Source organism: Myxine glutinosa, chromosome 2 (assembly GCF_964187855.1).
Source record: "Myxine glutinosa chromosome 2, kmMyxGlut1.1, whole genome shotgun sequence".
NCBI classification, from domain to species: Eukaryota; Metazoa; Chordata; class Myxini; order Myxiniformes; family Myxinidae; genus Myxine; species Myxine glutinosa.
Window position 1 is genome coordinate 45,991,703 of NC_136262.1, and position 13,983 is coordinate 46,005,685.

Here is a 13,983-nt window from a genome sequence, read left to right on the forward strand (position 1 = left end):
GCCATAATTATGACGTCATAATTCGACAGGGACAACGCTTAGTCTGATCAGTTTGAAATGTATTGGACATGATCTATGCAACAATTATATTGGAGAATATAAATTTATGATGTCATCGCTCACGTGGTCTGGCAGCCATATTGGATCAAAAAAAAAAAGAAACGTTCAAAAACAGAAGAGTTGGCTCACAACAAGTTGACTGCACAGGGTAAGTATTCTATGAATACCATCTAGTTCCATTTGCTTTCATGCGGATTACAAAGATCCAATCAGGTCATGTTCAGAAGCAGATCTTAGCGGCGGTTCCATTGCCAAATAAATCATGCGCAAGGAAAAAGCAATTTTAAGAGGTTTTGGAAGAAGATGGCTTGGAAAATCATTCCTTCCCACAGATTTCAAAGGAAGTGTTGTTATGATTATCGTTTGGACTTGAGATTATTTTTCTTGCAATTTCAACGGAAAATACATACTGCAGATTAAAAACTAGGGATACTGTTAAGTATATTTTAGTTATGACTTCATTTGGAATCATTGAGAAAATAAGGGTTATGAAGGCCAAGGTCTATAGCATGCATTGATCCTTGGTGATCCGAGAAGCTCCGATAAAATTCAACACAAAATATCCTTGTAGAAAAATGAGCCTGGAAGTTTGTCACGTTTATTTAATGCAATTGTTACCACATCCCAGTTCATGGAGTACTGATCACGCGAACAAAGGTTTACGACTTACCCTGTGGGCCGAGCCACCACCATCTCAACCTGTGGCTCCGGTTTAGAGTCCAAAATTATTTTGTACACATCTTGATAGGATGCACCCTGGAGTGACTTTCCATTCCACTCCAAAACCTCATCACCTGCACACGGGCAGACCGAGGGGAAAGGTGAAAATCAATAAAAAGATATTTCAAACGTCGACATTTTTCACAACCATAGCTATTGAGAGCCAGGCCAATTGTTCCAATGCCCACTACACCAGAGCTGTGTTTTGTCCATGAGAGATTTGGACTGAGGATAAAGCTGTTGTGGTGCATGATAAAAAAATATTTACCCTGTTAAGCATATATGTATGTATGTATGTATGTATGTATGTATGTATGTATATATATATATATATATGTATATATATATATATATATATATATATATATATATATATATATATATATATATATACTGTATAGATATATATATATAGATATATATATAGATAGATAGATAGATATATATATATATATATATATATATATATATATATATATATATATATATATATATATATATATATATATATATATACTGTATATATATATATTGCAGCTCAAAGTGGAACTCCTGCATATTCGGAGGTAATACAACTTCCACCATTTATGACAAGGCACAACTACCATTCTTGAATGTCTATCTTCCCTAAAAGGGTTTGTTTTATTGCACAGAAGTTTTAGATAATTGATTGTTTGCCAGGGCAAGAGGCTTCACTTCATGATTCCACTGTTCACTTCCTGTACAATGGAAGGGATCATCAATACTTTCTGCAGCAATCAATCATTTTCTTCTTTAATGTTGTCGTCAAATGGGGATCCTAATTTCTCTCTAGCATCGATATTTTGCAGAATGACCGTAGCTGACAAAATTTAATGACCATCCGGGGTTACGACTGTGTTTCACCAAAATGTTTCGGAAAGCCTAGGCTTCTCAGACACTTGAACAGCTCAAGGATGGCATCAAAAGAACGTTGATTGAGGGATGTTAAACACAATAAAAAGCAAGGAAACCCCAAGTTTTGAGTGTTAACCCTCTGTCAGAGCAAAAGACAGGTAGGGATTTACATAGTAGTGGGAGCTAGTCAGAGGTGGTGGAGTCATGCTCCCTAACCCCACATGTTTGTTTGTTCCCCTTCCATCCCCTCCCTTACCTCAAACCACTACACAGCTGATGCCGCACGTGAAAAAGCTCAATGCCTCAACTCTGTGTTTGCCTTAAAATCTTGTTTACCAAACCCATCCCTTTTTGTACCCACCTTACCCAGTCGTACCCACCAGCTCGTGGACTCTGTCATTCTTTCCCAACAAGGTGGAGATGTTTCTGTCAATCCTTGACTCTGATTCTGCAACTGGACCAGATGGCATCAGGCCGCAGGTCCTAAAATCCGGCTCTGCTGCTCTATCTCACCCTCTCTCTGTTCTCTTCACCCTCTAATATGCTCAGGGTCATCTGCCATCAGCTTGGAAATAAGCCAACATTACCGCTTCACACAAAAAGGTGCAAAAACAGATCCTTGAAACTACAGACCAATCAGCCTGCTCCCAATAATCAGCAAGGTCATGGAATCCATCATTGCTTCCGAAATGAAATCCTTCTTCTCCTCCAATGGATTGATCTCTGATCATCAAATTGGATGCAGCCCAGGTCACTCGACTCTGGACATGCTGCTTCTGCTGTCTCAACAATGGATGGAGCTCCTCAATGCCAAAGAGGAAATCAGAGCCGTCTCCCTTGACATATCACATGCCTTCAATACGGTCTGGCACCCCGCTCTACTCACCAAACTCTCCTCCGATGGTATCCATGGAAATCTCCACGCATGGCTTGTGGACTTCCTCTCCGGTCGCAGTCAACATGTGGCCCTGAATGGAATTCTCTCATCTCCTCTTCCTGTTCTGGCTGGAGTTCCCCAAGGCAGTGTTCTGGGCCCTGTGCTATTTCTGGTCTTCATCAATGATTTCTCCGACTCTCTCAAAAATCCTCTCTATCTCTTTGCTGATGACTCCTCTCTGCCGCCCCATGTCTCATCCCTCAGATTGGCAGGCAGGAGCCTCCTCACTCTCTGTCGACCTGGAAAAAAAAAATCACAAACTGATCAAACAAGTGGAAAAAGTCTCAATCCTGACAAATCTCACACTGTTACTATGTCTCTCCAAAAAGACCGTCTGGAAAACCCTCCCATCCACTTTCTCAACAATCCTCTTAAAGATGTTCTGTCACTCAAGCTTTTGGGTCTCATTATCTGCCATGATCTTTCATGGGAAAACCACGTTTCCAAGCTGGCCTCCAAAGCCAGTCGCTGACTGGGCATCCTCCGCTGAATGGGCACCTGCCTCACACCCATCTCTGCGTCACGCTGTTGAAACCAAAGCTTTCAGAATGATTGGTATCTCCCACAAAGAAGCTGATTCTGAGGGCGTTTCACTTGCGCACTGCAGGCAGGTTGGTGGACTTTCTGTATTTTATCGCCTCCTCTCCGGCCTAACTCCCCCAGCTCTGTCTGTGCTCTGTCCCCCAACTATTCCTTCAGAACGCACAAGATCTGCCAGCAACCATTTTCTGGTGAAACTGCCAAAATCAGGACTCTGCTCATCTTCACTCTTTCATTCCTATTTTCTCCCACCTCTGGAACAATCTCCCACACTCTCTTCAATCCCTCTCTTCCCTCCAGGTCTTTAAAACAGCTGTTCACTTCCATCTCTTATTTGTTACCACATTCATGTTACATTTTACCATATTACATGTATATACATATATATATATATATATATATATATATATATATATATATATATATATGTAAATATATACATAGAGTGCATTCAGAAAGTATTCAACCCCCTTCACTTTTTTCACATTTTGTTATGTTGCAGCCTCATGATGAAATCGTTTAAATTCATTTTTCCCCTCATCAATCTACACTCAATACCCCATAATGACAAAGAGAAAACAGGATTTTAGAAAGTTTTGCAAATTTATTAAAAAGAAAAAACTGAAATATCACATTGACATAAGTATTCATACCTTTGCTATGACAATTTAAATTTAGCTCAGATGCCTCCCATTTCTCTTGATCATCTTTGAGATGCTTCTACACCTCGATTGGACTCCACCTGTGGTAAATTCAATTGATTGGACATGATTTGGAAAGGCACACACCTGTCTATATAAGGCAGTGGTTCTTAACCTTTTTAAAGGCGCCGAACCCCAACGAAACCCGCCGAACCCCAACGAAACCCACCGAACACTCGCGGAACCCCTCAAATTTGACCAAAAAATTAAGAAGAATTGCATCTAAATGCGTTTTCTGTTCTTCTTTTGAGGAGGCGATCTGGGAAATGCGTGGTTTTGTTTTGGCAAGGGCCACCCTCAAATCATTGTCGCATGCAAGCCTGCTCCTTTTCTTTGTTTTAATGTCCACCAGTTTCGAAAACGCATTCTCGCAGAGATAGGTTGTAACGAACGGCGTGAGGATCTCAAGGGCAATTTTAGCGATGTGAGGATACCCTTCCATTTGGCGGCACCAAAATGTTGAGAGCGTTGTTGTGCCGAAGAGTTGTTGTTGAGTCTGGCTCTGCTGAAGTTTGATGAGGTCGTCGAGGTATTGGTCGTTGACATCTGCCGTTGCAACGTTGAAAGTAATTGGCTGCCGCACCCATGCTGGGTATTGCTCTTGGTCGGGGAAGTAGCCGTCGAATGACTTTCCCAGCTCATCCAAGTGCGTGGCAATCGCTTGCTTCAGCTCCCCCGGTACAGCAGTGCTTCCAACTTCAGACTCATCTTCGATCCCGCTCACGCACTCGTCCAGTAGCGAAAAGTTCTCGAAGTTGTCGTTCTCTGTTCGCCGCCTCCACAACGGTAACCCGTTTCGGAAAGCGCTCAGTTTTTCTTCAGATTCGATGTCATTCACTCCACCGCCCTGCTTCTGGCAATTGAGATGATTGAGTGCGTCGAAGATGTCAGCCAAGTACGCCAAGGCGAGGATGAACTCTGACTCTTGGAAGTGCATTGCATGGCATTGCTGGTGTTCTCGCAAAAACAAGGCTAATTCTACACGCAAGGCAAAAAGACGGCTCACTGCCTTCCCTCGTGATAACCATCGAACGTTACAGTGGTAGAGAAGGACTTCGAATTCAGAGCCGATTTCATTGCACAGCTCTTTAAAGATGCGATGATTCAGAGCACGGCTTCGCACTTAATTCACAGTTTCAACGACAATTTTCAGAACATTGGCCAGTTTTGGAGGCAGGGTTTTTGATGCCAGCGCGTGTCTGTGCAGGACGCAGTGCGTGACGATGATGTGTGGTGCATCGGCCTTCACCAGTGCTCCAAAACCGGAGTTGCATCCCAGCATGGCTGAAGCTCCGTCCGAGCAAACTGCAGACACCATGTTCCACGAGAGGCCATTGCTTCTGAAGAAGTCGTCCACAAGCTTCTTCACGTCAGCTGCCTTCGTAGTTGTTGTGAGAGGCTTGCAGAACAGAAAGTCTTCCTTGATTTCGTCTCCTTTGACATAACGCACAAATAAGATGAGCTGGCTCAAATTCGAAACGTCGGTGGTCTCGTCGAATTGAAGGCTGAATTTCGTTGGGCTCGCGACTAAATCTGCAACTACCTGGGCGATGATGTCGTCGCTCATGTCGTCGATTCTGCATCTGATGGTGTCATTTGAGAGTGGAACGAGAGACAACTTGTTTTCAGCAGCTTTTCCCAGCATGATGTTGGCCATCTTCAACACGGCCGGTTTGATGAGTGTCTCGCCAACGGTGTGCAGTTTGCCCTGCTTTGCGATCAGGTACGCAACTTCATACGACACGGTGAGGATCGGTTTGTCAATTGGAACAAAGCCAAGAGTGGGCAAGGTAGCACTTGAGTCGAATCGGACTCTCTTCAATTTGAATTGATCCAGCGTTGCGTGACGTTGTTGCGTCTTTGTACTGCCCCTCGCCGTGCAGTTTTTTGAAGTGTTCCCGTAGTTTTGCTGGTGCTAGGCTGGAGTTGCTCAACTTGACATTGCAAAGCATGCATTGAGGACGCTGACTTCCGTCCCATTCCGTCAAACACGTGAACCCATACCGCACGTAATCCTCCGACCACTTCCTTTTTTGCTCGACATACTGCAAAAAAAAAAAAAAAAAGTAACAAAATGATCTTAATTGAGTTCGGACAAATAATTATATGACAAAAATAAAAAAAGGAACATGCTTAAATATAATCAGTACCGCTCTGAAAACTGAGAAATTTTAACGAAGAAAACATAACTTATAGCTATGATGATGGGATTTATTATTTATCTACTCAACTCTATGTCACCTCAATAATTAGCAAGTTGCTCATCGATTCAACTTACTACAGTCAGTGTGAAACAACTTATCTTAAACACAGACCAGAGAAACCATGAATGGGATGGGAATACAATTACAAATAATATTTCCATGCGTTCGTAACATACATAGCAAAATAATAATAATATTAATAATAAGCGTAATTACACATAGATTCAAAATTGATACAAAACTTTAAAAAAACAAAAAAACATTGCATTGCGTTTCGGAGGACCTCCGCTGAACCCCCTGAGACTGGCTCACTGAACCCCTGGGGTTTGGTCGAACCCAGGTTAAGAACCACGGATATAACCAGGACTCTTCCTAGAGCTGGCCGCCCGGCCAAACTGAGCAATCGGGGGAGAGGGGGTGGGGGGGGGGGGGGGGGAGGGCCTTAGTAAGAGAGGTGACCAAGAACCCGATGGTCACTCTGGCTGAGCTCCAGAGATCCTGTGTGGAGATGGGAGAAACTTCCAGAAGGACAACCATTACTGCAACACTGCACCGATCTGGGCTTGATGGCAGAGTGGCCAGACGGAAGCCAAACAGTTCAATCCTGGTTTCATCAAACCACAGAATCTTGTTTCTCACAGTCTAAGAGTCCTTTAGGTGCTTTTTTTTGCAAACTCCAAGCGGGCTTCCATGTGTCTTTCACTGAGGAGAGGCTTCTGTCTGAGGAGAGGAGATGAGAAGTCACTTTCACTGAGGAGAGGCTTCCTTCTGGCCACTCTGCATAAAGCCCAGATCGGTGGAGTCCGTAAGTGGAGAGTCCGTCAGTCCGAAAGTCAGTCAGTAAACACCTGCAACTTCTTTCCCCGAAACTGTTGAAGGGATTGTGACCAAATATGGTACACATTATATTTGTTGTGTTGTGACTAAAGTTTGTTCACGGCAATAAAATAAAAAAAATCAGAATCTAAGAGGGTTTACCGGGGGTCAAAGTGGATCCAGGTTTGACCCCCAAAAATAGGAATTTGCTTTTTCCTCTGAAACTACACACACTATTTCGATGAAACTTCACCACAACCTACACCGCCCGTGCTGTACCGAAGTTTGTTCATGGCATATAAAAAATCTGCCCCTTTGGGCGTCAATGGGGGAAGGGAGGGAGGTTGGCCCACAAAATAGGTGTTTGCTTTCTTCTCAGAAACTACACACGCAATTTCGATGAAACTTCACCACAAGTGAAGAATATTTCCAATATTCTTCCAATGAAAAGAATATTTTTAATATAAATAATAATATGTATTATATAATTATATAATTTTAAATATATTTTAAATTTTTAATAAACAGGCAGAAGGCAAACCATAAAATCCAATAACAAGAATATTTTTTAATAAAAATAATAATAATATATATATATATTTTATAAACAGGCACAAGGCCAACCATAATCCAATAAAAAAAAAATTTCAATATAAATAATAATAATATATAATTATATATTTTAAATTTTAGATAAACAGGCGGAAGGCAAACCATAATCCAATAACAAGAATATTTTTTAATAAAAATAATAATTATATATATATATTTTTTATAAACAGGCACAAGGCCAACCATAATCCAATAATAAAAAATTAAATATAAATAATAATATATATACATAATTATTTTTTATTTTTTTTTATAAACAAGCACAAGACACCATAATTCAAAAAAAAAAATTTTAATATAAATAATAATAATACATATATATTTTTAAATGCTTTTTTTATAAACAGGCACAAGACTAACCATAATTCCCCAAAAATAAATTTTTCATATAAATAATAATAATATATATATATATTTTTAATGTTTTTTATAAACAGGCACAAGGCTAACCATAATCCAAAACCTCCTCAATATCCTTTTCACCTACTAATTCCCATAAATAAACAAAAAAAGTGTAGTCAGAGATTCACACAATATGGCGTTATATTCACAGATATACTGTATTAACATATCTGAATATACGGCACATATATATATATAAAACTAACCACCAAACATGACTCCATAAAAACAAAAACCAGGTCACCCGACCCATCAGCGGTGTCCCAGAGCCAGATGACTCAATAAAACGACCAACGCACTTCCCACACACAAAGATATGCAAGAAAACTTCTTTATATTCACACAAATAATGTTAAATAAAGATTACTCACAACACTAACTCTGCCCTTCCTGTCTGAGCCCGATCTGTCCCCATGGTAATAGCAGCTAGTAATGGCCACGTGCCAATAGTACTGTCAGAGTTGCCGTTGTTTCCTCAGCTATATGAAATAATAAATAGGACCACAGGTCCTGAAGCTCAGTGGATCAGGAACAACAGTCAATAACGTCAAAAAAAAATCGAAATTTTGTTCATGTGCAGAATCTGGTCACGTGATTGGTTGAATGGAAGCCCTCTCGATGCTGATTGCAGCGATTCATGTTTACAGGTCATGTTTTTACACGGTAGACGTTATGCTTTTGGCTGATGGCATGACTGTGCTGCTATTGCAGCGCCCCCTGTAGGTTAGGGCAGGAATGTCGAGTTTAGGCCTGATTCCGAACCGTTAATTTTGATGTGGTCAATTCACATTCTTTAGGCCTCAGATATTAAGCTTGTGGCCAAGTTTCCTCAAAATAACGTGTTATACGACTAAAGTGTTTACAGACTCACTGACTGACCGTCTCACCTCCAGACACTGCTCGATCCATACGCTCACCGGACTAAAGTCCAGGTGAACCAAAAATGTATGATACCAATGGAGGCAAACAATTAACTTTTACCATCGCTCATACATGTCGGGACCGATCACAATGAGACAGCATCCATTTTTATGTTGTGCACATGACAGAACATGAGAAGGTTAAAAGTGAGAAAAATAAAAGGAGGGAAGACAGGAAGGTAAGAGAGCGTGGGACAGGAAGGAAGAAACTCCTTGAGCTGCACCACTATTGAGGACTTGCTCCACCTGCCTTCTCCCCCATCCAGCCATTTGATACTGGTGGCAACTGTTACCTCCTCGTTATGTTCTTTCTTATGCTTTCTTATGTGTTTTGTTCTTTCCAATGATGCTGTTGTTATTGAATTGCCGGATGTTTGTGGATTGCTGTGAAGAGATATGGTGATGTTAGAGGAAGTGGCATGGTGACGTGAGAGGCGAGACACCATCTTGTGGAGTCGGAGATATGCAAACGCCTCGTGCCGCACAATAAACTGCCTTGTGCCTTGCAATCCATCACATTATTTAGCGTCTTTCGAACGACAACACTCATGTTATCTTTCATATCAACACCAGAGTCTTTGACACCCACTGATCCACTACACATTTTCCTTCCAGACACTCTCCAAATCATGTCATGTATTTGTGCGTTTACTGCCTGTTCTTCTTCACCTCTCTGTCAGTTTGTTAACCTGCCACCAGTGCTTGAATCAGGCAGGGCAAATTTGGGGGAGAAAAAGAAGGCATTAAATGAAAGATGGAAATTATTTTTCGAATACAAGTCCAGATCCATATTTTCAACACAACACATCAAAACCATTTTTATTAAAAAAACAACCCTTGGGAAAATACATTTTCAGTATAGGAAGGTCAACAAGTCCCCCCGCAACCCCACTTCCCCACAGATATGAGTAATCCATGCTCTGCATGCCACCTTTCTTTATTTCACACTACCACAAGTCTCGACTTCTGCAGAGATGAAAAAGGGTAGAGAAGAAATTGGCAAGAAAAAAAAAATAGCACCTGTGTCTGAAGGAAGTGGTTCAGTTTTGGCATTTCTATATGAAATAGGCAACGCCTAGAAACAAAGGAAACACATTATAATACACTTTATAACCCTCTAGAACCCATTATAATTACCCTTTAGAATTACACTTAGAACCCAGTATAATTTCCCTTTAGAACCCTCTATAATCCATTACAATTACCCTTTAGAACCCTTTAGAATTACACGTTAGAACCCTCCTGAATTACACTTTAGAACCATTTAGAACCCTATATAATTACACTTTAGAACCATTTAGAACCCTATATAATTACACTTTAGAACCATTTAGAACCCTCTAGAATTGCAATACAGAACCCTCCTGAATTACACGTTAGAACCATTTAGAACCCTATATAATTACACTTTAGAACCCTCTAGAATTACACGTTAGAATCTTCTAGAATTACATGTTAGAACCCTCTAGAATTACACGTTAGAACCCTCTAGAATTACACGTTAGAACCCTCTAGAATTACACTTTAGAACCATTTAGAACCCTCTAGAATTACAATATAAAACCCTTTAGATTTACACTTTAGAACTCTTTAGAATTACACTTTAGAACCCTTAAGAATTACCCTTTAGAACCCTGTAGAATTACACTTTCGTACCCGTTAGAATACACTTTCGAACCCTCTAGAATTACACGTTAGAACCCTCTAGAATTACACTTTAGAACCATTTAGAACCCTCTAGAATTACAATATGGAACCCTTTAGAATTACACTTTAGAACCCTTTAGAATTACCTTTTAGAACCCTCTAGAATTACACTTTAGTACCCCCCTTAGAATTACACTATAGAACCCTTTAGAATACCCTTTAGAACCCTCTAGAATTACACGTTAGAACACTCTAGAATTACACTTTAGAACCATTTAGAACACTCTAGAATTACACTTTAGAACCCTCTAGAATTACACTTTAGAACCCTTTAGAATTACACTTTAGAACCCTTAAGAATTACCCTTTAGAACCCTATAGAATTACACTTTCGTACCCCTTAGAATTACTTTAGAACCCTCTAGAATTACACGTTAGAACCCTTTAGAATTACCTTTTAGAACCCTCTAGAATTACACTTTAGAACCCTTTAGAATTACACTTTAGAACCCTTAAGAATTACCCTTTAGAACCCTATAGAATTACACTTTCGTACCCCTTAGAATTACTTTAGAACCCTCTAGAATTACACTTTAGAACCATTTAGAACCCTTTGGAATTACGCTTTAGAACCCTTTAGAATTACACTTTAGAACCCTTTAGAATTACCTTTTAGAACCCTCTAGAATTACACTTTAGTACCCCCCTTAGAATTACACTATAGAACCCTATAGAATTACCCTTTAGAACCCTTAAGAATTACACTTTAGAATTACCCTTTAGTACACCTCAGAATTACACTTTAGAACCCTCTAGAATTACACTTTAGAACCCTTTAGAATTACCTTTTAGAACCCTCTAGAATTACACTTTAGAACCCTCTAGAATTACACTTTAGAACCATTAAGAATTACACTTTAGAATTACCCTTTGGAACCCTCTAGAATGACACTTTAGTATACCTTAGAACTACACTTTAGAACCCTCTAGAATGACACTTTAGTATACCTTAGAACTACACTTTAGAACCCTCTAGAATTACACTTTAGAAGCCCTTATAATTAAACATGGTGTTATAAAGGTTCTTCTTCTTCTTCATCATTGATGATGGATGAAAGGAAGGACATAGCCAAATATTAAAGCAACTTCACCACTTAAAAATAGGACCAAAATCAAAGGGCATACATCAAGGATTAAACAGACAAATGCTGTCTCACCAAATGTAGAGGAGCCTGTGCAAAGGCCTCATGTTAGTGAAGTTGAATTTGGTAAGGTGCTGCAGACAAAACTGTGCCCCCAGCGTCTTGACGGCCATTTTGTAACATCGAAGGCTTTTGTTATTTGTTGAAGCATCTGTGTATTCGTTCTGACTCAATTATACCTGGATTCCTGCATGTCGGTTTCCAAACTCACTGTAATGGTGAGGGAAAATTAGGACGTTCCCTGTAGGCCCGGTATGACTGTTTGGCTAGTCATCCAAGTAGCTCAGCAGTTCAGCCTCAATCAGCACAAGCAAGAAAGAAACAGCTCCATTTCCCACAGATTGATGAATTTCCCTCGTTTTCACGATTAGCTAATTCAAAGCAAATGTCCGATTCTTTCCTTTCTCCCTTTCCCATTGTGTTTAGACAATTTATCTTCCTTAAACAAACATTTTCTTCGTTATACGCACAATTACATACGATTACGATATCAATATTCAGAGTGGAATTTTGATGAGAGTTGTTATGCAGTTATTACCTCCACCACTGAAGGTTGACAGAGGTTAGGCTTGCACCTGTCCGTTTGTCTGCCTTTGAGCAGGATATCTTTAAAAAATATGGACCGATTCAGACGGAACTTGGTGGACAGGTTGGGCGTGTGCCACGGACAAATTGAGTACATTTTGGTGAAGATCCCATTTTTTTTTTAAAGCGATTCATCATCATTGAATGGTAGGACTAAAAACAATATAGAACCACCGTTAGAGGCAATTCTTCCCCAAGCAGAGGTTGGCCTTTTTTTGGCACCGTGGTCCCCTTTTTGAAGCAATGTTTTATGGCCGGATGCCCTTCCTGCCGCCAACCCTGTTAGTCGCCTCTTGCGACACACAGGGAATTACCAGTGAACTGGTACTCAATTTGCCGACCTCGGAAGGATGACAGGCTGAGTCAACCCTCCTGGTGTTAATTCAGCGATCGACTGGGATTCGAACCTAGGATCCCAAGCCGGCACCCTAGCCGCTAAGCCAACACCAGGCTTGCTAAAAACAATATATGGCACGATATCTTGAAATGTCGTGGCAAAACATGGTGGATGAGTTGGTTCAGTGACATGAACAAGCCGATGAAATTTTGGTTTAGGTCTGAATCCAAATCCGGCCGATTAGTGGGATACAAAATTTAAACTGTTCAGCCTGGTAGAGGTATGCACTCTACCGAGTGCAGTTATTGTTACAATTAATTATTGTTATTGTTATTTTATATTTTATTATCATCTCATACCAATGAATCATACACATACATACAAATACAGCAGAAGGCACTTAACATAAACAAACACACACACAAAAGAAGATGGCGGCGATGGGGAGGCAGCATATCGTGTCGCCTCCCTCTCATCTGGGATGGAAAGTACCGAGGGCCACACCAAATACAACAGTTTTGAAGGCAGTGAAGACTGAACCGAAAACGGCAGCTTCAATGAGATGAGAGGCACATGAGGCGCCCGGTATCAAGCCGTCCGACATGCGTTTGTGACATGGCCTGGCTCTGCAGCTTCGTGAGACTTCTTAACCCCGTGCTTCCGGGTGAGAAGGCCCGGGCTCCCGGGCAAACTCCCTCTTGGAAACTTCTGACAGTTGAGGACGAGAGAGACCGAGGTTTGTTGGATTGAGGACTGCACTGAATACAACGACTTCAGTGGAAGTAAGAACCGAGCCATGCATGGCAACTTTGCTGAGGCAGATGGCTGTGCAGTGGCATGCGGAGTTGCGCAAATCCTGCGAAAGCTTTGTTTTACTTTTGTGGACCTGTGATTGGCTGCAAAATTATGTATGCTTTTCTCGAGCCAATCACAAACCCACAAAGGAAATTCTCCATTTTCACGGCTTGGCCCATAAGGCAATGCTGTCTGGAACAGCATTTGTCTGTCCATTCGGTGCATGTATGTATGACCCTTCCGCTGGCATTTTGAGGGTTTATTTAATTTAAAATTCGTTTTCTCTGCAACTGCTGGTCAGATTTCCACAAAATTATCCCCATAGGAGCGCCTCCTCCTCTAAAAATAAATTATTGATAATTTTGACGTCATAAATCACGTGGTAGGACGCCATCCTGGAAAAACCGAAATATTTGCAACTCTATCTCTGAAACTGCTCCATGGAAAAAATTGAAATCTGGCTCATTGTAAAGTACTTCTCATGGGGAATAATATATGTTAATGATGACTTCATAGGTGCCTTCATTATGACATCATAGATCGACAAGTAGAGAGCTTGATCCAATCAGTATAAAATTTCTTGAACGTGATCTAGGAATAGATTGGTCGAGGAAAAATTTTTGATGACG

General features: G+C 40.6%; 2 protein-coding genes across 2 annotated transcripts in view; both read right to left on the reverse strand.

Moving 5' to 3' along the window:
- The window catches only part of LOC144888195 (uncharacterized), a 588,989-nt gene that overhangs the window by 377,901 nt on the left and 197,105 nt on the right, over positions 1-13,983 (reverse strand). The window lies entirely within an intron of this gene.
- Positions 1-13,983, reverse strand: part of LOC137421846 (regulating synaptic membrane exocytosis protein 2-like) — a 317,464-nt gene that overhangs the window by 172,774 nt on the left and 130,707 nt on the right. The window contains exon 7 of the mRNA XM_078773225.1: positions 731-854. Within this exon, the coding sequence (XP_078629351.1) occupies positions 731-854 (124 nt within the window). The remainder of the gene's footprint in view (positions 1-730; positions 855-13,983) is intronic.